The 27,145-nt window shown below is 34.2% G+C and overlaps 3 protein-coding genes and 2 long non-coding RNA genes across 15 annotated transcripts; 3 read left to right on the top strand and 2 right to left on the bottom strand.

Moving 5' to 3' along the window:
* Window positions 1-74: 74 nt before the first annotated feature.
* On the bottom strand, window positions 75-929 carry LOC125582324. Its single transcript, XM_048748958.1, has one exon. It carries the CDS (start codon window positions 927-929, stop codon window positions 75-77), a length of 855 nt encoding a protein of 284 aa, XP_048604915.1.
* Window positions 930-5,963: 5,034 nt separating this feature from the next.
* LOC106422033 lies at window positions 5,964-10,387 on the top strand. 5 transcript variants are annotated; one of them, XR_007319310.1, is made up of 12 exons: window positions 5,965-6,723; window positions 6,793-7,402; window positions 7,484-7,588; window positions 7,675-7,759; window positions 7,909-8,133; window positions 8,267-8,413; window positions 8,939-9,026; window positions 9,123-9,222; window positions 9,309-9,346; window positions 9,623-9,725; window positions 9,812-9,895; window positions 10,007-10,387. It is a non-coding gene; the product is annotated as an uncharacterized LOC106422033 (long non-coding RNA). The 5 variants fall into 5 exon arrangements; XR_007319311.1 differs by having other exon boundaries at window positions 5,964-6,723; window positions 9,128-9,222; window positions 9,812-10,387; XR_007319307.1 differs by having other exon boundaries at window positions 5,964-6,723; window positions 9,596-9,725; window positions 9,812-10,387.
* Window positions 10,388-16,809: 6,422 nt separating this feature from the next.
* Window positions 16,810-20,445, bottom strand: LOC106364594. 4 transcript variants are annotated; one of them, XR_001273251.3, is made up of 6 exons: window positions 18,965-19,604; window positions 18,171-18,273; window positions 17,959-18,074; window positions 17,540-17,741; window positions 17,370-17,464; window positions 16,810-17,118 (listed from the first exon to the last, which is right to left on the bottom strand). It is a non-coding gene; the product is annotated as an uncharacterized LOC106364594 (long non-coding RNA). The 4 variants fall into 4 exon arrangements; XR_007319304.1 differs by having other exon boundaries at window positions 17,959-18,053; window positions 18,965-19,601; XR_007319305.1 differs by having other exon boundaries at window positions 17,899-18,273; window positions 18,965-20,445.
* Window positions 20,446-20,634: 189 nt separating this feature from the next.
* LOC125581657 (cyclin-A2-4-like) lies at window positions 20,635-23,999 on the top strand. The gene is made up of 10 exons (XM_048747480.1): window positions 20,635-20,758; window positions 21,496-21,865; window positions 21,965-22,178; window positions 22,280-22,386; window positions 22,462-22,554; window positions 22,636-22,769; window positions 22,886-23,072; window positions 23,173-23,322; window positions 23,417-23,551; window positions 23,653-23,999. The coding sequence occupies exons 2-10, from the start codon at window positions 21,572-21,574 to the stop codon at window positions 23,704-23,706; spliced, it is 1,368 nt and encodes a 455-aa protein (XP_048603437.1). The 5' UTR covers window positions 20,635-20,758; window positions 21,496-21,571; the 3' UTR covers window positions 23,707-23,999.
* Window positions 24,000-24,182: 183 nt separating this feature from the next.
* On the top strand, window positions 24,183-26,984 carry LOC106398485 (D-glycerate 3-kinase, chloroplastic). 4 transcript variants are annotated; one of them, XM_013839040.3, is made up of 12 exons: window positions 24,183-24,534; window positions 24,784-25,169; window positions 25,264-25,343; window positions 25,416-25,467; window positions 25,559-25,600; window positions 25,697-25,775; window positions 25,861-25,892; window positions 26,009-26,077; window positions 26,160-26,234; window positions 26,321-26,437; window positions 26,542-26,592; window positions 26,682-26,984. In XM_013839040.3, exons 1-12 carry the CDS (start codon window positions 24,285-24,287, stop codon window positions 26,823-26,825), a joined length of 1,377 nt encoding a protein of 458 aa, XP_013694494.2. In that variant the 5' UTR covers window positions 24,183-24,284; the 3' UTR covers window positions 26,826-26,984. The 4 variants fall into 4 exon arrangements, with proteins under 4 accessions (XP_013694494.2, XP_013694489.2, XP_048603435.1 ...); XM_013839035.3 differs by having other exon boundaries at window positions 24,190-24,534; window positions 24,769-25,169; XM_048747478.1 differs by having other exon boundaries at window positions 24,192-24,534; window positions 24,769-25,169; window positions 25,559-25,775.
* Window positions 26,985-27,145: the final 161 nt, after the last annotated feature.

Raw genomic sequence — 27,145 nt, 5'->3', positions numbered from 1 at the left:
TGCCTCTCTTTTTTGATTTTGCAAATAAACAGATAAAACTATTTTTGAGTAAACCTTCACTAGCATTTTGAATACTAAGAAGAGCCTTGAATTCTTGATCCAAACCATGCGCTTACACCCTCTTCAAGATATCTTTGACTCCTCCCCTTAACTGCTAACAACTTCAGTCTTATCAATTTATCCACACATTTGATCAAGACTTTGTCTTCTCGCGGTTGCTCACCATGCCTTCGAGCATTACGTTCTCTCCATACACTATGCACCAAAGCTTGAAACGCATACCCAAGGAAATACATTTCGATGGCTGTGAAGCTAGACCTTTGCTGAGAAACAACTTCTAGAATCTCAGACCATTCTAGAGTAAACGCTGACTTCAATATCCCTCCTACTAGCTCCTTCCATACTTTACCAGAATACCGACATTTGAAAAATAAGTGCTGACAAGTCTCATGTTCTTCTTGGCATAACACACACAACATATTTGTCAATGCACTCCACCTCAGCATCCTGTCACAAGTTTGCAATCTATTTCTAACAGCCACCCATAGCATGAAGGAGAATTTGGGAGATGATTGAGGAAACCAAACTCCCTTATTCCATCTACATTCTGGTTGCGCTAGTCTCATATACAACCAAGTTTTCTTTGTAGAAAATTGATTTGCAAACCTGATATCATCTTGCCTCCATAATGGAACGTCATCATCCTGGTTATGCATGTCTCTCAGTTTTTCAATTTCACACTCTACTTCATTGAAAATGCCCAGTATGTGCCTTCTTCTACGGTGATTGAGCAACACATCCTCAACCAAAGCGTTTGCTGTGATACCAAGAATAACGGTACCTCTATCTCCAAGTAATTCTCTGAGACAACCTAGAGAAGACCAAGAATCGTACCAGAAGGATGTGTATTTTCCATTGTTCACTTCCATCTTTATATAGGATTTTGCAAGCTCTTTAAGTTTCAGAATTTTTTCCACGTCCAGGAACCTGTAGCCACATTACTTTTCATCGACCAAAAGGAACTTTTCCTTATTAAGTAGCAGTGAATCCACTTAACCCATAACAAAGATCGAGATGAAAACAATCTCCACAATAGCTTCAGACAGAGGGCAATGTTGATCTCTTTCAGTGGCTTAAGCCCCAATCCCCCTTCCCTTTTTGGCAGACAAACATCCTTCCAGCAGACCTTAGCTTTACTCGACTTTAGCTCTGGCCCAGACCATAAGAACGCCGAACATAATCTCTCAATCTCCTTCAAACAACTCCCCGTAAGTCTGAATGCTGACAACCAAAAATTTGCCATGCTAGAAATAACAGAACTGATGAGCTGCAAATCACCCCCATAAGATAATAACCTTCCCGTCCAAGAACTCATCCTTTTCCTTATTTTTTCCACCAGTGGCATATAGTCATTGACCGTCATCCTTCTTGTAAACAAAGGAAGTCCCACATACCTAACTGTCAACTTTCCAGATGCAAAGGGGAAACAATTGAGAATGTCTCTTTCCTGAACTTCAGATAAACAGCAGCCGCTTTCTCCAGTAGGTTAGAAAGAACATTCATACATATAACAAACAGATAGGGAGATAATGCACAACCCTGCCTTAAGTCCCTTTTACTCTGAAAGAAACCCGCCAGTTCACCATTAACTTGGACTGAGAAAGATGGTGTGCATACACAAAGCTCTATCCAATGTACAAACTCCTCAGATAGATTTAGAGTTCTCAGTGTATTCAACAAGAAAGGACAATTCACCGAGTCGAAGGCTTTCGCTATATCAATCTTCATAGCGCACCTAGGAGAGACATCCTCCTTGTGGTAGTCTTTCACAATTTCAGTGGCTAGTAGCAAATTCTCAACTAACAATCTATCCTTAACAAACGTTGACTGATTGTAGGATATACAGCGTGGAAAAGTACCTTTTAGTCGATTAGCTATGATCTTCGAAATCACTTTATACAACACATTGCAACATGATATTGGCATGTAGTCTCTCATCTCAGTCGCGTTGTCTTTCTTAGGAACCAGAGCTAGGATAGTAGTGTTCAATCCTTTTGGTAAAAATCCCTTGCTGAAAAAAGACTGCATTGCTGTTGTGAAATCCTTTCCAATAACATTCTAAGACGCTTTGAAGAATTCTGTTGTGAATCCATCAGGTCATGGCGACTTGTTACTCGGCATTTGAAACAACACCTCTCTAATCTCTTCATCGGTTATAGGCTTTATCAGTTGGGTTCTCTCCTCATCAGAGCATCGGAATGGAATAAACCGTTGCATCTCTTCCACTGATATGTCTTGTATATCTGGAGGCTCATAAGATAAAAACTCCTTAAAGAATTTCTCAGCTTCTTTCTTTATATCTTCCTGCGATGTAACCACTTCTTCCGATTGACATCTTATTTCTCTTATGGTGTTCTGAGCTTCTCTTATCTTCACCGCGTTATGAAATGCTTTGTTGTTACAGTCTCCCAGTTGCAACCAGTGCATCTTAGAACGCTGTTTTAGAACTTTCTCCTCAATAGCTGAGATTCTTTGCCACTGTTCTTCAATTCGTAACTCCTCTCTAATATTCTATGCTGTAGGATCATCCATTAATCTCTCTTGAATCTTGCACAGATCTTTGTAGGCTTCTTTTATCTTCATAGACAACTTCTCCAATCTTTCTTTACTCAACCTTCTTATCAATGGTTTCAAAGCTTTGAGAGACTTTGAGAACCAAAATAGAGCAGATGTAGATTGGAATAAGGGTTGATTATTTTTCCAAAAATCATCCATCAGCTTAGGGAAGTCAGACATTTCTGCAACCGCATTTGTGAATTTAAAAGATCTTCTCTTGCCTACAGCCTCCGATTGCATATGAAATCTTCCTCTAAGATGATCTGAACACCCCCCTGCTTCAAATACTCCACAAGATTTATCTTGTTTATGCAGCCAGATATCATTAACAAGAAACTGATCCAACTTTTTACAAATAATCCCTTCCTCACGCTTGTTACACCATGTGAACTTTGGCCCTTGACTTCCAAGATCCACAAGCCTACAATGCTGAATAACACTATCAAATTTCTGCATTCCCACACTAACAAGTCCCAAATCTTGGTAACTAGAATGTTCCTCCCCATCTAGAATCTCATTAAAATCCCCCATGATCATCCACTGCTTGCCTCTAAACATTATTGAATCCTGATGAGCCTTTATATCACTCCATAGCTCCCTTCTATCTTCCATTATATTTTCTCCGTAGACAAAAGAACATAAGAACTCTTCTGTCTCTCCTTCTAATAACACTGAAACTGTTATTATCTGACCTGATTTAAAAACTGGTGTTAACTGTACCTGCGGACTCCACACCACCCATATCCTTCCTTTCTTGCTAAACTCGTAATTATTAATGCAGGACCACCTTTAAAAACTGAAGAAACTATCTGCTTCGCCTTATTTTCCTTGACTCTGGTCTCCAACAAACATCCAAAATTCAAATCTTTATTATGAATCCAATTTCTGACTACTTCATGCTTCAAATTTTTATTAAATCCCCTTACATTCTAGAAGAATCATGTCATTGTAAGGCTTTACGAGTGGCTTTCCTTCCCGGGTAACCAGGCACAGAATTTTCAGAAAATACTTTATGGTATGTCTTCGAAGTTCTCGGTAAAGAAGGTCGGATGACATTAACCAAGTCGGTATTAGTTGATTTACGTGTAGTTTCTTTCCATGAATCACTCCTGACAATCTCACAATATGTTGGAGACTTCACAACTGCCTCCTTTTGTATTTCCTCCATTATAGTTCCTTCCTCGCTAATAGTATCCTCCATATTAGCTACTGCTTCACTGCTATTATCCTCCTCCTTATTTTCTGTTTCACTTATAACTTCCTCCATAGTAGTAACTACTTCACTATATGTTTCCTCCATTGTTTTCCCTGATCCACCTCTAGAATCCTCTAAGGTCCCACTAATCTCTGTTTCTTTGCCTTGTGCTATCTACTATGTCTTCTCTGTTTGGTCAATCAATTCCCCATTATCATTGATTTCATTAAGAACCAGAAATCTTGAAGGCGTCAGAAGTTTTACTCGACCAAATTCAAGTGTTCTCTTTGCACTGCTTGTCTTGCCTAGTGTAGCATCTGGCCACCCTTCTACTATCTGTCCCTCTTCAATTTCTACATCCTTAGCCACTGCCATCTCATCCTCGTTGTTTCCCATTGAGCTGGAAGTAGCATACTCAGAAACCTTAATCTCTTCTGTAGTCCTCTTTTCTTTCTCATTAGATTTTAGAACCATATTTTTAGAAACTGTTCTGACATACCAATTCCATCATTTTTTTCAATACAAAGAATTTCTCTACATGTCCCCACTTTTTACAAGTGTGACATCTTAGAGGAAGCCACAGATATATAACTCCACTAGTGACGATTTGCCATTCTTTGAAAAATTGATCTTCGTAGACAATTCCTTTGACAGATCTGCATTCACCAATATCTTGGCGATTTTGAAGTTAGAACAAGAAGCAGTTTCAGGATGTAGCCTAACTGGGACCCATATTTTCATTTTTACCCCATTCCATTCAATTCACTTTCACCTCAATGTGTAAGTGTAACTTGTGTGTATACACATACATATATTCCTCCACCCCATTTTTGTTGTAACAAACCAAGTAAACCCCCATTATATCACGTTACCACTCAAGCTTTGCGTCAAAATTTATTGGTCTTTCGTGTGTGTATGCATCTACGCACACACACAAACATATGTTTGTATATTATTACAAAGGGAGTAAAGTACTGGATCATCATATCATATTACTCGGACTTTGCATGCAAATTTATTGTTGTTTTGTTATGTGGTCAGATGTGTAAGAGGGGAGTGGGAGAGAGTTGGTGATTCAAATAAAAAGTGTAACAACCAAACATGACATGTTTTAATGTCTGTAAGAGTATATATCTGTTTGTGAGTTTGAAGTACCCTTTTATATTTTTTTTCTATGTGTGTGTTAATTTGAATTCTGTAGATCTAACCTTTTTTGGTCTTTCAATAAAACGTTATTATTATAAGGTCCACGACGACTCCCTCGTTACGTCCTTCTCACACTAACAGCTTTAGCGCATTCATCTTCAATATAAGATATACTTTTTAATTCGATCCATACAATAGATATCTTTCGTAAATTTCGATTCCAATATTTATAGCTTTTGAATTTCCTTAACTCCATACATGATGTGGTCAGTGGTTAAGACTTTTGTTTCTTGCTCCTTTATTGAAATTTCTTGCAGTGCCTGTATATATAACTAGTATATTCCAACAATAATATATTTTTTTTTTTTGATCAAAATTCCAACAATAATTTTTTGTTCCTTTTTTTGTATGATTGTTTCGGTTATAACTTATAATCATTTAACATCAAAATTTTGCATGAAAATTTTGACTTATAAATCATTTTGACTTTATTGCAGTTTCGCTTAAAAGAATCGAACCATCGAATTTTGCTTTTAAAGACAACGTACATTTTAAGCCCTTTTTCAAAAAAAGAAAAGACAACGTACATTTTCAAATAAAATCAAAATTTTAAGTATTACATTTTACCAACGTAATGATTTAGCACACATATTAAATTTATTATGTCTTTACTACTCTTTAGTTTAATTTTCATCAGGAAAAGTCCTTTACATCATGTCATTATTTATTAGCGTCGGCTGGTTCCGGGTTTTGGAAGAGATTAGAGACTGGTTCGAATTTCTTCCGATCAACTAAAAAGTCTGATCTTTATTTCAAAATAAATTCAGTTTATGTTTCAAATATGGTTGTATCTCTACATCTTCTGTTTTCAGTAGTCGTTCTTCAGATGCAATTTGAAATCAATATCTAACATATACTAAAACGGTTATATGAGCATCAGGGAGTGTGTCCACGTAGGACAATTAAATCATCCAATCAGGAGGCTTCTCTATGACACGTCAGACACGCTATGACCAATTCTAATTTTCCCAAAATCTAATCTCGATCCCTTTCTCTTCGTCTTCTCCGTCTGCTATTTTAGATCGAAACCGACGGGATTTAATAAGAACAAAATCGTTGGGTGAGAAAACCATTATTGGGGGTAAATTTTATTCTTCGAGCAGTTTCCCTTCATTCAACCTCCCAAATTAAAAAAAAAAAATTATTGGCAACGCACAGGGACAAGAAGAGGTCAACAAATCTGCCTCAAAGATTTGAGAAAAAGGTCCATATAATGAGACAGCGACGATATACCGCTGACTAGAACGCCCCTTCTTCTACAGGTGAAGGGATGCTGCAGCCACGGGCATGGAAGCTGCGTTTTGTAAACTCGCCACCACCGATGATATTTACGTTTTCCAGGATCGAGGTAGAGGACGGTTCTCCAATAGCAATCGAGCTCCTCGATGCCGCCACAAACGCCCGAGTCACCTCTGACTTGCAGCTCGAGATCGTAGCGCTGAACGCTGATATCGCCGAGGAAAGCTTCACCACCGAGGAGTTTAACAGGAATATTCTCCGACCACGGGAAGGGAAACCACCATTGCTCGCCGGAGACCTGACCGTGACGCTTGAAGACGGGGTCGGAGTAGTCAGCGGCGACGTCACTTTCACAGAAAATTCAAGCTGGACGAGATGCAAGTTAGGTGCTAAAGTTAGACAACAAGGAGGAGTTGTGGAGGCCATAAGTAGAGCGTTCCTGTGCAGAGATCGTCCAGGAGGAGAGTGTGAGTAAATTCATAGTTTGGAAGACTTTATTTTCACCCGCATTTGGTAAATCAATTTTGATTATGCAGCTTATTCTGATTCTAAGGTACACGACATGACCAAATACGGAGTTAAAGAATCATCTTCACCGGGCGGCGGCAATCAACAACGGAAGCAGATAGGACCCTCTACTTATGCAACATGGATGTAGCTCGGTGACTTAGAATATATATAATGCAGACGTCTAGGTCAATTTTTGGCATATTAATGTTGCATATTTACGGCACCGGGCGGCGGCAATCAACAACAGAATCATCTTCCACACCAGCTTGACCGTTAAGTGATGATGATTAGGAAAAATCCCATTTTTGGCGTCTGGCGTTTGGAGGAAACGCAACTATATACGTTTTTCTTAATATGAATTTTATTCAAGATTTGTGATTAAAATCTTGAGATAGAAAACTCAAATTCTCTTTCTTAATAATTACAATTGTGGTGACCCGTGTGAATCCACTTACGGTTTTTTTTTTCTGGATTTCTATTGGTTTTATGGAACTAATGAATCGTACACGTATCTCTACTATCATGATTTTTTTTTATTTTTTTTTTGTTTTGGTGAAGTTTGATGCTTTGGTTGCAGCCTTTCCGTTATCAGACTGAGGTGAAGAAACTCAGTTGAAAAGAATTGTTGAACTCCTGGTAATATATGTCTCACTCACTGATAAGTTGAGCTCGATAAATAAATCATTGCATGTTCCCTTCTATGCTATTTTTCTTCAGGTGGAAAATGATGTTATTGGCCAAGAGCTCTCTAACGATTTACATCTATTCTGATCCAACTGCTGCGGAATGTTTGTATCGAAGAAAGATGTCATGTAGAAAAAGGTATGTTAAACAGTTTACTCTCTCCTTATATTCTAAACTAAAACCTCGGAATATAATTTTAGTTGTTTATCTTTGTTTTATTTCAGTCATCAGCTGGGCAAGCACAAGGTTTAACAACCACTAAACCACTCAGTTGAGACAGTAGGATCTCTTTCGTGTTGATCATACAAGGTCTGTTGCTAGGCTGAGATTTTTATATTTTTCTGTGAGAATAAATGAAGTATGAAAAAAATTAACCAATCCTTAACACTTATAACAAACTTCACTATCTCCCTCTCTATTCGTTACCAACTCAAATCACTTTTACCATGTCATTGAAGCTTGCGATATAGAGCTAGAAGACAAAGCCAGAGAAGTAGTAGAGCTGAAAACAGAGAGGTAGAGCTAGAGAGAATTACGAGGCTGAAGCATGTAGAGGCAGACATATCCCCAGCTAAAAGTTAACGATGCAAAGCGGAGGCTGATTGGTCGATTATTAAGGACATGGACAATATTCAAACGCTGGATGCAAAATTATTTTCAGTATTTTATTTGCTAACGCCACCGTGAGTTTATTATTACCTCCATCACCTTATCTCTTAGAGTTACACAGATTTTTTTATTTCTTTCTCTAAAACAGAAGCTTATCATTCATTGTTCCTAATATTGACCACTCTCTTTTGTTTTTCTTTGTTTCAGGTATGTGCAGGTTGCAGAGTTTAAATGCCTACTCGGTGTTAAAGCTAATACCAAAGAATGAATACTATGACAAAACTTTCCAGCTTCCAAAAGAATTTGATGCTACAACCGCTTGGTGACAGTGCACCAGTGTTGGAAGGATCCTAGGTTAGTCTTAGATTCCATTATCTGTGCCTCTATTCATTGTCTTGAAAAATATGATATACTGGTTCTTCTTCTTAAGTTTTGTATCTAATTCTCTCATTGAGTATCACACTAAAGATCAGGTAAAACTTTGCTTGCTAGGTTTTTATATTCATTAGTGTCTTCTAACAATTTCCAATTTCCAACAAGACAAAAATTGATGATTTCTAGCATCTTTCTATCAAAAAGATTAATATGGTGTCCAGAACATCATTTAGATAGTAATCGTCTATACACTTAAGTCTATGTGGTTTTATTCCAAAATCAGTTGTAAGAAGATACTGTTATGGTCGCTTCTTTTCAGAGTACTGTAGTAAAGGTGCTTCTTTTCATCGCTTAAAAATTATCATTATTTTTTAGATCTCTGTTCAGGGGAAGAGAAAGATTTGGCTCAGCAGATGCCGCCAACATATTTTTTTATCCTTCTTTTCGCTTCGGTACTTCCACAACACATATTCTATAATTGTTAGTTTGTTTTTCTCTCCTCAGGTCTCATTCATCTTCTGTCTATTTGGAAATTAAACTTACTGAAGAAGTTGCAAGGGATAAGCAAAGTTGCTTCTTCTTCAGGAAACAAGTAAGCATCACCTCCTCTCTGAGAAATGTTCCATTGTTTCTTCGACTTTGGATCAATTTTCCGGAGGTTTTAACACTTTCACTGAATTTTTTTAAGGTTAGGTTGCAAGAAACACTGACACCAAAGAAGTCGCTTATTCTAGCTCTTCAGGAAGCTGAGAGAAATGGAAATAGCATATATATTATCTGCCTTATCCGTGAGTACACTTATGGCTTCCACTCACACTTTAATTAGTGTTCCAGAATTAGTTTGGGGCTTTATGTTAACTGCTATTGGTTACAGGTGTGGAGGATTCAGAGGATGAGGACCATACTTCTCAGGTAGGTTCTTACATTTCTACTTAACAATTTTTTTACCTTAGAGCTGAGAACCTTTTTTTAACAATATGAACCTTTGTGCCCACGTATGTAAAAATAAATACTGTCCAACCCCTTCTTTTGTTTAGTCATGTGTTCTCCAAAGTACAAAATTGTGAAAAGACGTTCCCATTATCGAGGAGATACGTCATACATGTTCCATCTATCTATTATGCTTCCCTCTGGTATTAGTTGTTTTGTTTCCATGATCAGGTGGCTAAGCATTGATGCTCACTGCAGGTTTCAACTGAATCACTTTGGTTTACTCCAAAAGAGAGGTATTAGCTTATAACTACTATACACTGTGCTCTTTGGTGTCTGAAGGAAAGAAATCTGCTCTCAGGTATATATTTAAATATATGCTTTCCGTTGCAATTTAAAATTGGATTCATATAGTTTTAAGCACACAACACATATGCTAATTTGAAGGTTCATCGCAATGGAACTCTATAATGTCTGAGAGGTCCTCTATAGTTCCATCGTCAGGCTTCCCAAGTTTAATCTTTCTCCAAGGTATAAGTATTTTCACTATTATATTTTGAAATTCCACTCTCTTTTTATCTATGTAGTAGGCTATTGAAAACCCAATGTGATAAGAATCTCTCATTCTGAGAATTCAAAAAGTTTCCATATGGCGGAAGGGATGTAATACTTCTGAAGTCATTTGAGTTCCAAGACCTATAATCATGTGGTCAGTTTTTACCGTTTCAAGTTTCAACAGTGGTCACTCCACTTTGGGTCAGCTTGCATTCAGTTACATGCCAGTTAAGTTCAAGTTTCTTCGTGCAAGAGCGTGCACCTGAACATCACCTCTCAATTTAGCTATAGAGATTCTAAAATGGAGTGAGTAGAGAACAAACATATGCGTGATGTATACTCTATGTCCAGTACTTATCAAGTTCTTCTCAAATCAGTGTATTCACATTAAAAACAAGTCTAATGTAAATAGTCACCACTATCTGGAGTAGAGATTCTTACACATTGATCTTAATTGTTTGAGATTCAGTTCAGCGCATTCATTTCTTTTATGAACTTGGCCATTGAAGCTCTTCGCAACTAAACCATGACTTGAACCCCTCTAACCATCGACTGTTCTCTTTTTTTTTGTGACTAATCGACTGTTCTATAATGAACGCTGACATTAACATTTTAACAATCTGTGAAACAAAACAACTCATCCTTCGTAAGTAATCCTGTTGAGCAGCATGCATCATGAACTAATAAAATGTTTTTTTTTTGTGCAACATTAGTTATCTACTTAATTAACTTCATTTGGTAACTAAATGTCTTTTTAAAAAAAAAAAATTCTCTCGCAAGTTATCATGTAAATACCATATGTTTTGAACCAAGTGTTGTCCAAGGTTGAGTCCTCACAAAAAGAGTACGAAATATGAGGAAACCATAAGAGAAGACAAACTAATACCACATTAAACAACAACATGTCAACATTTTTCATTTATGTTCACAAAAAATTAAAAAAAGTTTAAAAATCACAAAAATGTATGAAGTTTAACAAAAACAATAAAAACTAAAGTTAATTAGAAGTAAGAAAAAAACTAATAATGACAGAAATTTTACGGAAATAAAAATCAATGAAGTTATATCGAATTAGAATGTGATATTAATTCAAAACAATAAATGTTTTTACTAAAAATGAAAATATGAAAATAATGGTTTTGGATCATAATTTTGGACCGAAAATATATTCTAAATTCCCCTAAACAATTAAATAGATGCATTAATCCTTAATATTGTAATCAAGCATATAAGAAAAAACATTACGTTGGAACGTATATAAACATTACAAAAGATAAAAGATAGTATCTCTAAAATTAAATAGTATTTAGTGGTAAAAGTAAAATAAATTGAGAATATCTAGATTATATTTTTACACTGATTTTAATCAATGAATAATATTTTAACTATAGTTAGATTGTCAAATATTATTCTGTTTATAATAAAAATATAATATATTAAATAATAATAATTTTGTAGAAGTTTTAGTTAATTTAACTCATACAACATTTTTTTTACAAAAATTGTTTTAATTTTTTGTATGAAAATTGTCTTTTAAGTTAAAAAATACCATTTAGTTTATTTAAAACAATGAATATATAAATTAGGTATACTTATTATTAAACAAGTAATAAAAAGAGGATATAAGCTTTAGATAGAGTGTCCATATAGGCGAACATAATCGGCCAATGAGAAACTACATTTTTTGCCATGTCACCTCCTCTATTTGTTTTACAAAATGATCCTTTAATTTTTTACTTAAAAAATATAATCGAAATTATTTGTTTGTGAAAATATATTATTTACATAAATATAATTATATTTTTTATTTACATAATAGTTTGTAAATAAATATTTAGAGTAAATAATATCATAATTTTATAAAATACTAAAATAAATTGGGTTGGTTTTCAACTTTCACAAATAAAAAGTATTATTTGTAAACTTAGAAAATGATATATCAAAAATATTCTTTTCAGGAGAGAAAATAGAAAAATACATCGGAGACAAATCCATCTCTATTATGACATTCCTCTATTTTAGAGAAAAAAATAGAAGAATACATTGGAGATGGTCTAAGGCATGGCTAACGTAAATGATCGACGTTGAGATTTCAGCTTTTCTGATTCTTACTATTCTAATGTTTCAATATAATTTGAATATTCCCTTTGCTTTATAATATAATGGTTTAAAAGTATTTTTTTTGTTTCACTATATAAATTGTTTTTATATTTCAATGTAACTTTATATTTATTGGATATTGTGTTGTTAATTAAATTATATAAACTACTGTGTAATTGATTAAATTTATATATTAAATGACAACAGTTTTCTAAAATAATAACTTTTGAATATTTTTTCAAAAAACTTTTAAATATTACAGATTTTAATTAAAAGTGGAGGATATAAGCCTCAGATAGAGTACCACGTAGGGGAAAATAATCGGCCAATGAGAAACTATATTTTTGCCATGTCACCTCCTCTATTTGTTTTTACGAAATGATCATTTAACTTTTTACTTAAATAATTATAACCGAAAATAGTTTTTAGTGAAATATATTATTTATATAAATAGAATTATATTTTTTTACATAATAGTTTGTAAAGAAATATTTAGTGTAAATAATATCATAATTTTATAAAATGCTAAAATAAATTGGGCTAGTTTTCACCTTTCACAAATAAAAAATATTATTTGTAAACTTAGAAAATAATATATCAAGAATATTCTTTTTAGGAGAGAAAATATAAAAATATATCGGAAACAAATCCATCTCTATTATGAAATTCCTCTATTTTAGAAAAAAAAATAGAGGAATACATTAGAGATGGTCTAAGACATGGCCGACGTAAATGATCGACATTGAGATTTCAACTTTTCTGATTCTTACTATTCTAATGTTTCAATATAATTTTAATATTCTCTTTGTTTTATAATATAATGGTTTAAAAGTATTTTTTGTTTCACTATATAAATTGTTTTTATTTCAATGTAACTTTATATTTATTGGATATTGTGTGGCCAATTAAATTATGTAAATTATTGTGTAATTGATTAAATTTATATATTAAATGACAGTTTTCTAAAGTAATAACTTTTAAATATTACAGATTTTAATTAAAACTGATTACATTTTGAAACAAATAGAGTAATCTATAAACTAACTTTATATAGATATGAGGACAAAATTGTAAAGTGGTCTCACCTTGAACTTTTCTTATTCTGTGCATTCCTAATTGGAATGAGATAATGAAACATCTAATATTATATTACTCTGAGTATATTAGAAATAGTCGAACAGAAAACCAATTAACGATGATGTAAGGAAGACATAAAGATGTATTTTCAATTATCACAAATATAGAATCAATTGACAACAACTTAATTATGTCCAGCGTAAGACAACCGAGAAGAGTTTCCTTACATTCTAATATTATAATATCTCACTATATTAGTGGCTAAATCATTTTTCTCTAGCACAAATACTCACTTCATTCTTGGAGTTTAAGCTTTTCTATCTGATGATATTAGTAGTTTGATCCCAAAAAAAAAAAAAACGATCGAACGGTACATTGTAATTGGAGAAAGAAAACAAACAAAAATCAACCGGAGACTTTTCAGGTATATGAAACAAAAATTAGAAATCGCAATTCTCCGCAGTTAAAGAATAAGGCAATAAAATTGTAAAAATACAAAATAAAACAAAAAATATACAAAGAAAGAAAGATTTAGTAAAATAAAATCATAATATAATTTCCATAGTTGATAGTGCTCAGTTAAACTAAAAAGTCTAAATCTACAACATACACAATTTTATTTACATCTTTAAACCTATTATCTAATTAAAATGATTCTACAAAAAGTGCCAGCACGAAGAGTTAGAAAATATATGATAAAATATAATACATAACGTTAAAATACATTATCACTTATCACTAAAAAATCATGTTAGTAGTAATAAAAATGAAATGACAACACATTTATTAAAACTATAGAATAACACGCAACAAGATGTTATTAAATATATAAACTAAAATTTAAATATGCTCAATGCAAACATAAATAAAAATGAGGCATCATATTTGGATATATTTAAAATTATTAAATATATTATATTCTTGATAATTTTAAAATTACTTAAAAAGAAACTACATTATTAAAATAATAATATAAAAATATAACTAAAGCAATTTTGGTAACGTCAAAAAAACAAATATTATGTTAATAAAATAGGTTTTAGATTTTAAAGACTTATAATTCATGTAATATTACAAAATTTAAAAAAATTTATTACAATTAATATTTTACCATTAGATATATTAAATTAATATTTTAGATCGATATTCAATTGTCAGTTTTCAACTATTACACTTAAAAAAATATTATTACGTAAGCTTTTTTGAAAATTGGGTTTTATATTTTAAGTAAGTTATTGGAGTACTTTTTCTTTTCGTGAATTTATTCGATATGAGATTCTGATCTTTTAAAATAAGATAATTTATGTTCTATACATAAATATTTTTTTTACATAACTCTAAAATCTCGAACTTGATTCTTCATATTTTATTAGTTAATTGTATTACATATAATAGAAATACTTACTTCGAACTAAAAATATAAAAAAAAATAAAATTTAAAAATTAGTTATATATAATTTAATATAAAAATTCGCATACAAATAAAAATGATAAATGTAATAAATTTAAATATATTATCCGCGCGTAGCGCGTAGGAAGAATCTAGTATTTATAATTACCTTTATAATATTCATTATGGGAAGTTCTGAATTCGGGTGATAAACAACGAGAATACTAGTATACAGTATACAGTACACACCACTAAACTATTAGTCTTACACGTTTCAAGACAACATCCCATTTAAATAGTGAACAATAAAAGTCTATCAAACAACAAAATGGTTAAATGCATGTTATGCATCTCTGAAATTTCAAAATACTTGGCCTTTTATCAAAAAAAAAAAATCAAAATACTATCTATATATTTCTTAATTAGATGATGAAGAAACGGCTAGAGATTTATGTAACGATGCATAATAGTCTCATAGCTCTTTCAATCTAAAATTTGTGTATACATACAGAAAAAATAGATCATCAGATTGAGCATTAAGTCGTGGAACACAACAAAACCTGAAAATGCAGATTCCACCACTTTATTATTCACTCTATCAGTATCTTTTCTTTTTCTGAGTGGCTCGTGCAGATCTCAGCATCAAAATACTATTATAATTTATTTATTATCTTATGGCGTCCGAGGAGAAGGAGATCTATTACAGTTTTTGTGATTCCTGTTATTTCAAATAATTTTGTAGAGCGTTTTATCGTGGATAAATCCCCCCCCCCCCCCCCTAAATAACCAAGTTCATGTAGACTTGGTCTAAGTAACCGTTCTATAGGGAAATTAGATGTAAGTTTCGTTTTACACCAAGTTAAAAGTTCTTATAAAAAACTAGGGGTTGGTCCGCCCTACGGGCGGATGAATTTACACTAAAACTATTTTATATTTAAAATATATTTTAATTTTATATAACATTTTAAATTTACTTTATATTGAAATAATTAAATATAATATTTTTTTATTCTGAGATTATATTGTAAATTTTATTAAATTTAATTGGTTTGAATTGAAAAAACCACTAATATATTTTTATTAGAGAACAAAAAAGTATTAAATTAGAAAATAGAATAATTTATATTTCTCCATTTGATTTGTGTTTCAATTTGATATAGTTGAAGAAAATTTAAAGTAAGAATGAGTAATATTTTTTTTATTTTTAAGAGTGTCTGATTCTAATATTATTACAACAACTAATTTCTTACGGTAATAAATTAATACACCCACCTCTAAGCTAAATCAATTGAAAGTTAAATGTAATTTGATGAAATTATAAAAAGTTATATTTTAAAAGAATATATATAAATTGTTTCAATAATGTCTTAGTATATATTATGTAACAAAAAATGATGTTCTTTTAATATATGTTTGTTTCAATTTATATTAGATTTTCAATTTATAATGAAATTTTAAATTTTCAAACGTCAAATTTAAGGATCAGAGAAAGTGATGCAAGAAAATATTACTTATAATTTGTTTTATTTACTATAAGTCACAAACAGTTTTTGGAAAGTGTCAACAAATGTATGTTCGATCTTAAAGAACAATCCAAATGTAATTCTATATATGCTCGTATTATAAAGCACGATACTTTATGCATTATGGTTTTATTTCGTTGATAAATTTGGTTAACCTTTAATCAGATATTTGTGCCTCAGTTGGTTTGGAATTTACATGATTTCATAAATTTTGGAATAAGGTTATTAACCTAAAAGGATAATTAAAGTTTAAGCTGCATCAATAGTGATAATATCCAATCCAAGAAAGCGGTAAGAGTTATAATCTATAATAATAAGGCCAAGTTGAAATTTTAAAGAAAAGGAACAAATTGCATTTATAGCTTAAACATCCACCGAAACAAAGAGATTAAATTGAAAATGTAAAAGATATTAGAGAGTTCAAAATATTAGGGAAAACTATGATAAAGCATTATTTGATAAGCAAAGCGGTGGGAAATTGTTTAATCCAAGTTGGTCTACTCCTGACGTGCCTTCTTCTTCACGCTCTCACCGTTTGATGGTGCCACATCTTTTGCCAACTCTGCAACATCTCCATTGTCATCGGGTCCATGGTCATCCCTCTCGTGCTCAGTTATTATGCGTGATACAGTGAAGGTTTGGTGTTAGGAAGTGAAGTTGAACTCGCCCAACTTGAGCTGGAAAGTGAAGTTGAAATCGCCCAACTTAAGCTGGAAACTGAAGGCTTTACCAACTATTTGATCCAAAAATATATTTGAGCTTTCTTTCTTAAGCAATCAAATCTTTTGAGATAGCTTATCTTAGTGGTCAAGGGCTGCTAATACAGTGTGTAAATTAATTCAGTACTCCGTTCTCCCACTCGACAATTACAATATTTTAAACTGATGCAGTTCTCTCATAATACAAAGTGTATTTTCTCCATGTTTATGTCTTTTATCATCCTTATTTACGATAGCAAGTTGTTACTTGTTAGCATCCCATGTGTAAAATGTATGAAGTTGGAAATGCCACCGAGAAGCCGCAGAGGAGCCTGAAATGGAACGAAACAGACGTTTCTATAGATGTGACACAAAGAGGAAGAAGTGGCGAAGCTCCCCTTCTTTGAAACTCTGAATCAAAATCAAATCCCCAGCCATTAAAAGCAATGTGAGAATGCTGAAAATGTAAAGCACGAAACTGATGGTTGTCAATTTAATCAAGTTTTTAGTTCTTTATTTATGGACAGCAAGAGTTTTCCAACCCAGGTACACAAACATACATCTCTGAACAAACAACACAATCTAATCAGCTTAAAAACCGGCTTGTGATTATAGTTTTGTTGTATGTGCTTATCAAAGTTATAAAAGATAGTAGGACTTACATTTTTCTCCATCAACTTCAGAAATAATTTCATTAAGGTCTCTTCCACCATTAGTGTCCCTCAGGGACTGCTCCAGCGCTTCCATTGTGATATATCTGGAAACGGAGACCATGATTTGTTGATCTGGTTTTACCTATAATAAATTGTTATGTGATAATTACTGTACTTACCCACTGTTGTCTTTTTCAAAACGTTGGAAGGCTGAGAAGATTCTTTATAGAACTCCCTACTTGCAAGAGTACCAGACGTAGCGTTTTGCTTGGCCATTGGTGGTGCTTTTGATCCGCCTAGCATGTCCTCGTTCTTATTTATTCTTTCACTTTAACTATCGAGTATGTTGATGTGCATTGTTCCGTTACCGTCTCCATTAGCCTATATAAGACAGGGAAAATCAGTTCTTTTGGCATCTTAATATTAATATAAAGATAGCACTCTGCAGGAAAAGATTAGAATTTTAAACCCTCATAAAATCTAGTAGTCAATAACAAAAGGTTTCTTGACATGTTCCAAGCAATCTTAAAAACCCCACCGTTTTGCAGCAAAAGAGTCCACCAAAGCGCATATTTTCACCAAATACATGAAAGCTTACACATGGGAAAATGACCACAAGATTTCCATCGGCAGAGCCACACCATAGAAAACGGTCCGTGGCTCTCTGGTTGGATCTCGAAATACTTTACTCTCCTAATCATATTTACCAATTTCCTTCAAAACTCAGAAATGTATATTTGACATGAAATCAAAACCAAAAATATAATATGAGAGGTTACATTGCAAACAGAGAAGGAGATGCGGTCTAACCTGGATTTCTGATGAGTAGTTGTGAACCTTTTCGTACTATTTCTGAAGTTCAGGATATCGTATTTTTCTGCGGACCTTTACTTTGTGTCTTACATGTGATTAACTGTAAACAGAAACATAGAAGATAGTAAACCGCAGCCACCAATCAGGAATTTTTGTAAGGTAATGAACAAATAGCTTTTCAAAGAACTCTAGCTCTAATATGTTCTTGTGCTTCGCTGGCCCTGGCCGTAATTATGGTCATCTTGCAGCAAACTATGATAGAAACTATCTAGTAGCTTGCTTACTGAGACACAAAGTAACTGGCATCAAATATTTTCCATCACTATACAGAAACCAAATAAAAGAGTTTTTTACAATTCTGTTCTAAAATTAACAACCTGCAACTAAAAGATTACATCAGCACACAAAAGTTACAGCTTTTTAATACAGGACTAACACCTTAAGTGAATCACCAGCGACTACTTTTTCTTAATCATCCAACCCCACAACAAATTGGAACTTTGTTTTGTTAAGAGATTTGTAATAATTGACAGACGACCAAATAATTTGTATTTACAGATCAGACCAAGCTGATTTCATCAATCAAACTACTCATCGCAACATCACATATTTTCAGTGAATATCCATATAGATATAATAAACATTTTTAATTTAGTAGATACATAAACAAAATTGGAGATTTCACATATCAACGATCAGTTTTCTTCCTATTTTACTAAATATAAGCGAGATCTAAATAACGATCTAAATAACAACGAATCTAAATAAATAGGTTTAGTGAAATCAAGTACCTGTTCGTCGATTAGAAGCATCTCAAGGCCAATAAGCATTTTCTTGACAGGGTTCCAAGCCTCCCAGAGATGAATCAAGCGGAAACGCAGCTGGGTTTCATGAGGACCCGGTGAGACATCGCGGAAGAACATCACCTTTTCATCATAATCGGAGGTGATAGGGGATTTTCCATGTGGTTTCATCGCGAATTGAGGTTAGAGAATTTTAGGGTTTGGTTTGCAATCTGGAGAGTAAATCAGTATATAAGGTAGCAGGGAAAGAGTAAACGGAATCGAAATCATAAAGAAGAGATTGATGGATCGAGAAGTAATGGAGTATTGATTGTGGAGATGAAAACAGAGAGAAGTGAAACGATAGAGAAGAACTCGTGAAGACGAAGAGATAGAGGAGAGTAGCGTTGTTCATCGTGTTGTCCGTATTGGGATTTTTTTTTTTAATTGAACCAGATAGCTTAGCCCATTGCTAGATGAAGCCCATCCGAACAGATCATAGCCCATATGAAATCAACATTTTACAGAGCACATCCTACGTGTATTATTCAAATATTTTGATTGGACAATTAAATCTGTCGACGTGGACATGTTAAAAACACTCCATATCCTGCTTTTAGTATAGGGTAGATAATGCTATCTTTTAATCAATACTAGAAACGACAAAGTCCAAGTTTGCTTTTAAAACGGAGCAAATCCAATAGGAATAGAACAGATTCTTTAAGTTCTACACAATCATTTTAAAACTGAAAGGATAACTTAGAATTTATGGATGATCATCCTTACCATGTGGTATCCAAATAAGCTTTAAGGAATAATTAAAGATCAATCGAAACGTAAAAAGATAAACAAGAATTGACTGATTCAAGGATAAACATGCATTTGGTCTTTGTTTTTATTTTACTAGTTAGTTTTTAAAAATATTTCAGAAGTTTAAACTTAACCATTAAAAAGAAACTGGTGGAATCTTCATTCAAGACTCAAAAGTTTGAACAGAATTCGTAACTTAATCACTTTTATTCAACTTTAAAATATAACTATGTTTTATATTCACTGACATTTACCTTTGGATGAATAGCCACGCTGTCTAGAGTAACATCCCATTTTAAAAATGAGTCAAAGTGAAAGCGCATCTGAACGGTGTAAATGAATGTGTAAATTCATCAGAAAACATAACTATTGTTCTCTATTGCTTCCCTTACTAATTTTGGTTTGTTTAATTTAAGACCTTACTAACAAAAAAAATTAGATAAATAAAGAAAGTAAGAAACATTCGAAAGGCAAAAACAACATATGCATAAGTCCTAATTAACTACAAGAAGTTAAATGGAGAAATGAATACCTAAAATAGCAAATGTGATTAAGATATAAAAAAGGCAAATGATTAGTTAGCTTGAAACAAACAAAAAATTATGATCAATCACATACTTCAAATTGAAAAGAAAATTGAATCACCAATCACTTAACAATCAAGATTTTCCACACAAAAGACTATGTTAAGTTGTTTCATTTTCCCTCAGTTGATTGATGGTCAAACAGTCAACGAGATTCACAAATAAACAATTTTATGATAAAAATAAGAAAGTTTCTAATTTTAAAAGATGAATGATTAAATTAGTAACTTTAAACCCAACCAGGCTCTCTCATATATCCCGCTCACTTGCTTTGCATAAAAGAGAATAGACTAATACATTTACTCTCTCCATCTGCCCCAAAGCTCCCTTCTTCGGAGAGCTCCCACAAAGAAAAAGAAAAGGAGTTTCCTTTCTTTTTTTTTTTTCTTGAAAAATTCTCTGAAGCGGAGTAAGTTTTTTCTTTTTTTTTTCTTGTTTGTTGTTGATGGGGTTTGTAGAGATCAATGTTCGGAAGGGGTTTTCTTGAAAGTTTCTCTAGATTTTTGAAGCATTTTTCATTAATGGGTCATTCGGAATTTTTTGATGGGTAAAAGAAAATGTGAGTTTGATTGGGTTCCTCCTTGGGATCGATAAAGGGTTCTTTGCCAAATGATCTCATGAGTTTTCTCTGTTGGTTTTCCTGAGGTGGATGCTTGCGAGATGAAGCTTCATCTACTCCTGTTTCTAATCGATAAATAAAAACTTCAAGATTTCTTCAATATTTTTAATATCTCCAAATTTTACGCGCTATTGGTTGCACTTAATTGTTATGCGACTTTTTCAAGCGTTGAGGATTTCCCTGTGCTACTGTTTTGATTTTCTTCTTCAATGAGCAAAAAGAAAATAACTTATGATTTAATCTCCAATTTGTCTGGACTAGTTTGGAAAGAGTCTCTGTAACAATTATGTGATATACATTTGGGGTTGTCTCATCAAAGATCACTTTGTCTCTTTATTAGATCAACTTCCTTTTTTGTTTTTTTGTTTTTTGGGAGTAAACCATATATATCTCCCAACATCTTATATGCAATTGCTATCCTTTCATGCTAGCTTGTCTGTCTGCTTTAGCTGGATACACACATATCTCTCTGTCCTGTGTTGCATCATTTTCTTCTAATTAATCATCTTCCTACTTCTGTTTCACAGATCTCTAGCTGATGATGTGCTGCTAAGACCACCCAAAACATCAAAAAAAGGATCGTCTCAAGTAGGGGTTTCAATCATGGTGAAGGAGAAAGCTGTTTCTGGAAACACCACCATTCCCCTCTATGCTCGCCCTGTAACTCGTGCCCTTGTTTCTGCTCTGCGTGCTTCTTCTAAACTGATTACATCTTCAGATGTGGCTGCTATCACACTGATCAACCAGGGAATGGTTCTGAGAGCAAACAGTAAAAGAACAGCCTTGGATGATAGGACAACCAATGCACCTAAGAAGAGAGCTGTTCTTAAAGATATCTCAAATGTTACCTGCGAGAATTCTCACACTACAAGCTGCGTCAGTGCAGCTAAAACACAGGTTGTTTATATGCACAATGCTGCCTGCTTTTTTTTTTTTAATTTACCAAGAAATATGTCTGCTGCAGCTGACAATTGTGGTCTCTTTCCCATTTTTAAGGTGGAAAATGTCAAGCAGATAGAGAAGGGAAGGGCAGGTTCTTCCAAGGTGGCACCATCTTCTACTACTTCGGAAGTTACAGATAATGCAAAGTCACAGGTCGTGTCTGATTCAGCAGGAGTAAGCTTGTCTGGCTGTACAGGCACAAACAAAGCATCTTGTAGCTTTTCCAGGTTGCCTCCAAGACCCCCTGTGAGATCTACTTCTTCTACAGGTAAAATTTTTACAAGTGTTCTAGCCTACTGTTGCTATGTGAGTGGTTTGTTAACATTGCTGATACTCCTTTTTTTTCTTCTACTTGCAATTTGTTTACAGTTGAGACAAGTAGCCCAAAATTCATTGACATTGATTCAGATGTTAAGGATCCTCTACTCTGTAGCCTTTATGCACCTGAAATACACTACAACCTACGTGTTGCTGAGGTACTAATAATCCTCTTGGATTTTTTGATATGACGTTGCATCTGGTTATCTAACTACTTTGTCTTACTTGAGCAGCTTAAACGCAGACCATGTCCTGTATTTATGGAGAGAACACAAAGAGATGTGACTCAGACAATGAGGGGGATTCTGGTTGATTGGCTTGTAGAGGTTAGCGCTAGATCCACTTTTTATTTTATTTTATTTTCTTGTGACTTATGACAATATTCTCACAAGTCATAACTCTTGCAGGTCTCAGAGGAATACACACTTGTACCTGACACTCTCTACCTCACAGTGTATCTCATAGATTGGTTTCTGCAAGGGAACTACATGGAAAGACAAAGACTTCAATTGCTCGGCGTCACTTGTATGCTCATTGCTTCGTAAGTTCACTTAATAATAATATCTTATCAGAATTATCAAACAGTAATGCTTGTTCTGAAAGGCAGAGCGTCTAAAAGAAGTTACTGTATGTTTGTTTATTGAAACTTGTTTAAAGAAAGTACGAGGAAATCAATGCACCACGCATTGAAGAGTTCTGCAGCATAACGGATAACACTTACACAAGAGATGCGGTTTTGGAAATGGAGAGCCAAGTACTGAAGCATTTTAGCTTTCAAATATACACTCCCACGTCTAAAACATTCCTCAGGAGGTTTCTCCGAGCAGCTCAAGCTTCTCACTTGGTAATTTTGCTTCCCTTTGCCTTTTGCTTTCTTGTACAAATGCATCTATGCTAATCAAACATTTAGCGGAAAGATTGAAACTATTTTATTTGGGAAGCAGATGCCAAGTGTGGAAATGGAGTTTCTGTCGAATTATCTGACGGAACTGACGTTAGTAGAGTATGAGTTCTTGAAGTACCTTCCTTCGGTTATAGCAGCATCGGCTGTGTTTCTTGCCAAGTGGACAGTGAACCAATCAAGCCACCCTTGGGTCTGTTTGTTTGTTGAGACACACACATCGCTTATGTTTCTGTTCCAGGATTCCTCGAAACTCACACGAGTTTATTCTCTTTTTATGTGTACAGAATCCAACACTGGAGCATTACACAACGTACAAAGCCTCGGATCTGAAAGCATGTGTTGAGGCCTTGCAAGAGCTGCAGCTTAACACCAAAGGATGTCCCTTAAACTCCATACGCATGAAGTACAGACAAGACAAGGTAAAAAATCTCAGTTTGTTTCTGTAAAAAAAAAAAACGTTAGGCTTCATCGATCGATGTAACAGTTTATTTTTGTTTGGTAATTACCATTATTTTTGCAGTTCAAATCCGTAGCTGTGTTCACTTCTCCTAAGATACCTGATAGGCTATTCTGAGCAAAAGAGACTAAACCGAGGGGGGTTCATCTCCTAACACGAAGACTGTAACAACATTTTGTGGTGGACCGTCCGGTCATTGATTTGTCCATCTGTCTCTCTCTCTCTCGAATAAAACAGTAGCCGCAATCTTTCCACGGTCTCATCTCATACCAAAGAGTAACCGGTATATTCCGGTTTAGTGTAGCCTTGTTTGGTTCTTCCAAACCTGATTTGTTCTGGTCGAGATTGTTTTTTTTTTTATTAATTGAAAGCAATTTCTGTGCCACGAAATATTTTTGATTTCGTACCAATCAATCCCTTAATTAAATTAATAGACCGAAGATGATATTACTAGAAAAATCGAAGTTACGTCATTGGTTTAAAAAACAGAATAGACATTTTTTTTTGGGTATAAAAAGAAAAAGAAACAGTAATGACAGAGATTGACAGAGCATTAACAACACATTATCACGGAGGAATATGACTCACATATTCTATTCTACTGTAAGCAAGTATTGTTTTTTTGGGAAATTAGAGAAAATAAATATCATCAGTTTGCTTCTCCTTCGCTGCTTTCTCGCTGATAGAGAGAGAGAATGGCGGGGGCAACATCATCAAGTTTGATATGGTCGCCATGGCAAGCGACTCTTCAGCAATCTACTACTAATAATAATAATAGATTTTATCTCAAAAAAGGCTATCCCTTTCCTTGTCACTCTGTTTACAATACTTTTAATTTCAAAAGACGTTTTCTTTCTTCTTCCAAATATAACGATGACCATGTCGTTACCGATTCTTCTGCCTCCTCCAAGCTTTCTCCGCTTCAGACCCATTTCTCTTTCTCTGGTAAAAACGATGCCTCCTCCTCCTCCTTTATTCTCTCCTTTGTGGTTCAAAGTTTTGATCTTTTGTGAATTGTTTTGGTTTTAAGGTAAAACTTTAGTATCAGATTAATGCAATAAACAGTTCGGTTGATGATTGCCACACCTATCCATCTTTTGTCAGTTGGTATTATGTTTCATCTGCCTGTCACACACTGGCTTGAAATTTATTGTTAGAGACTAACTGATGTATTCTTAGCAATACGTGTTGTAGGGTGTGGTTGTTCGTGGATTCAAGACAATTCAATGGTTCTTGATTCGCCTACAAGTAATGTGCTGCTGACGTCCAAGAAATGCTCAGCATTACCAAGCAAAACAGTGGATGTCTCTTCAGTGTCTGACCTTTTTGAGTTCATTTGCTCGGGTCCACTCGTGGACAAGATCGGCATCACTCCTGATAGTGTTGGTCAGTCCATTGACAAATGGTTGCTCTACGGCTCCCAGCTCTGCAGGCTCTTTCAGCTTAATGAGCTTATGCTCACCATTCCCCAGAAAGCCAGGCTTTACCATTACTATATCCCCGTCTTTGTTTGGTGCCAAGACCAGATTGCTCTGCATACTTCCAAGTTTAATGATGGTGATGATGTGCCTCCACTTGTGGTACCAATCGCTTTTTTTCTTTCTCTTCTTAGTTATTGTTTTTATTTGGTGGATCAAGAGATTTGATTAGATGTGATTGTAAAAAAATATGCAGATTGGATTCAGCGCGCCTCAAGGATGTGGCAAGACTACACTTGTGTTTGCACTTGATTATCTTTTCAAAACTACCAAAATGTACACTGCAGTTTACTGCATCTAAATCCTAGGTGATGATTCTTAGTACTAACTCAAAGCAATATATCTCAGGAAGTCGGCAACAATATCCATTGACGATTTTTACTTGACTTCACAAGGCCAGGTATGATTTTACTTGTACTCTCTCTCTTTGCCTGGACCTTCTCTTCTCTTCTCTTCTCTTCTCCGTTTATTTATTTATTTTACTGTCTCAGGCTAAATTGAGAGAAGAGAATTCAGGAAATGCACTCCTAGAGGTAGTAGACACATCTTCAAATTTCTCAACGTTTTTGTCGTTTCTGCTTTATTTTGAACATATCTTGATTTTGTATCATATTATATGTTTTCTTCAGTATCGTGGAAATGCAGGAAGCCATGATCTTCCATTCTCTGTCGAAACCATAGAAGCTCTGACTAAACTCACCAAGGACGGTTAGATTCCATCAATACATGTGCTTATTCTTGCCTGTTATTAATCTTTATTTTACCTTGTGAGTTTTGGTTTGGTCATTGACAGGCATGAAGATGAAAGTTCCTCGGTACGATAAGGTGAGTGTCACAGCTTTGATTTTACCTTCTCTCTGCCTTTATCACTTTGTATCATTTAAACAGAGAGAAAGCAGGTATTAACTTGTTGAGATATCCATTCCTATTTTTGGGTGCAGTCTGCGTACAGCGGAAGGGGTGACAGAGCCGATGCAACAACATGGCCTGAAGTTGAAGGACCTCTAAAGGTATGTTTTATATCTTCTTTGTCAAGTGTTTTTGTTCAATAGTTAACGAGAGACCACTACATTTTGTTTGTTTTGGTTTCAGGTTGTTCTCTTTGAGGGATGGATGCTTGGTTTTAAACCTCTTCCTGCTGAAGCCGTTAAAGCAGTGGATCCTCAGGTTATCTCAAGAGTACTACTAATACAACGATATACATCTGATATTACTTGCATCCTGTAATGAAAAACTCTGTTCTCTTTCTATAGCTGGAGACAGTTAACAAGAACCTTGAAGCGTATTACGAGGCATGGGACAAGTACATAAATGCTTGGGTGGTCATCAAAATCAAGGACCCAAGTTATGTTTACCGGTGGCGCCTTCAGGTATTTTGCATATCTAATCAACAACCAAAAAAAAGAAAAAAAAATGAAAAGTTTTCGCTGCGTTTATTATACAAACACTATACTGTGATTTGGTTTTTGGACAGGCGGAAATAGCAATGAGGCAGGCTGGCAAACCAGGGATGTCAGATGATGAGGTATTGATGACGTTTTGACTGTGTTAGAAAGTTACTAATAACTGGTACTCTTGTGCTTATTATATATAATGTTGAAACATCTGTTATAGGTGAATGACTTTGTGTCGAGGTATTTGCCGGCATATAAGGCCTATCTTCCGACCCTTTACGCGGAAGGACCTAGCGGCTCTGACTTAGAGCGTGTGCTTGCGATAGATATTGATGAAGAAAGGAACCCCATACTCGCTACCTAAATGACATGTTGTATGTAAAAGGAGTATAACACACTACATGATCACACTTTGTTACTTTCCATCTTTCTGAAATGCTATTTCTTACATTTTGTATACTAAAACAGCAGCAAAGTTGTAGCTATTATGCAGGAGATGAGTAACACTATTTTTTTCACATAATATTTTTGTTTTTTATAAAGAGTAAACTTAAATACACAATTCAATAAAACTTCTAAGCTTGTTAATCTGGAAAGAAATTTGCTAAAAATTAAAAATAGCAGGGGTACTAAAAGATGGAAAAGCCACAAACGAGGAGTTAAAGATGACCGTCCGATCAGATA

This window comes from Brassica napus, chromosome C2 (assembly GCF_020379485.1).
Source record: "Brassica napus cultivar Da-Ae chromosome C2, Da-Ae, whole genome shotgun sequence".
Taxonomy (NCBI): Eukaryota; Viridiplantae; Streptophyta; class Magnoliopsida; order Brassicales; family Brassicaceae; genus Brassica; species Brassica napus.
The sequence above is the reverse complement of the archived record's forward strand: the minus strand, read 5'-3'. Positions and strand labels throughout refer to the sequence as shown.

Bases quoted from the DNA above. Each gene is read 5' to 3' on its own strand.
- LOC106398485 (XM_048747478.1), top strand. From the start codon at position 24,285: ATGGCGGGGGCAACATCATCAAGTTTGATATGGTCGCCATGGCAAGCG. The intron at 25,468-25,558 runs GTATGATTTTAC...TTACTGTCTCAG, and splicing joins ACTTGACTTCACAAGGCCAG to GCTAAATTGAGAGAAGAGAA. The intron at 26,078-26,159 runs GTATGTTTTATA...TTTTGGTTTCAG, and splicing joins AAGTTGAAGGACCTCTAAAG to GTTGTTCTCTTTGAGGGATG.
- LOC125582324 (XM_048748958.1), bottom strand. From the start codon at position 929: ATGGAAGTGAACAATGGAAAATACACATCCTTCTGGTACGATTCTTGG.
- LOC125581657 (XM_048747480.1), top strand. From the start codon at position 21,572: ATGGTGAAGGAGAAAGCTGTTTCTGGAAACACCACCATTCCCCTCTAT. The intron at 23,073-23,172 runs GTAATTTTGCTT...TTTGGGAAGCAG, and splicing joins CAGCTCAAGCTTCTCACTTG to ATGCCAAGTGTGGAAATGGA. The intron at 23,323-23,416 runs GTCTGTTTGTTT...TTATGTGTACAG, and splicing joins ACCAATCAAGCCACCCTTGG to AATCCAACACTGGAGCATTA.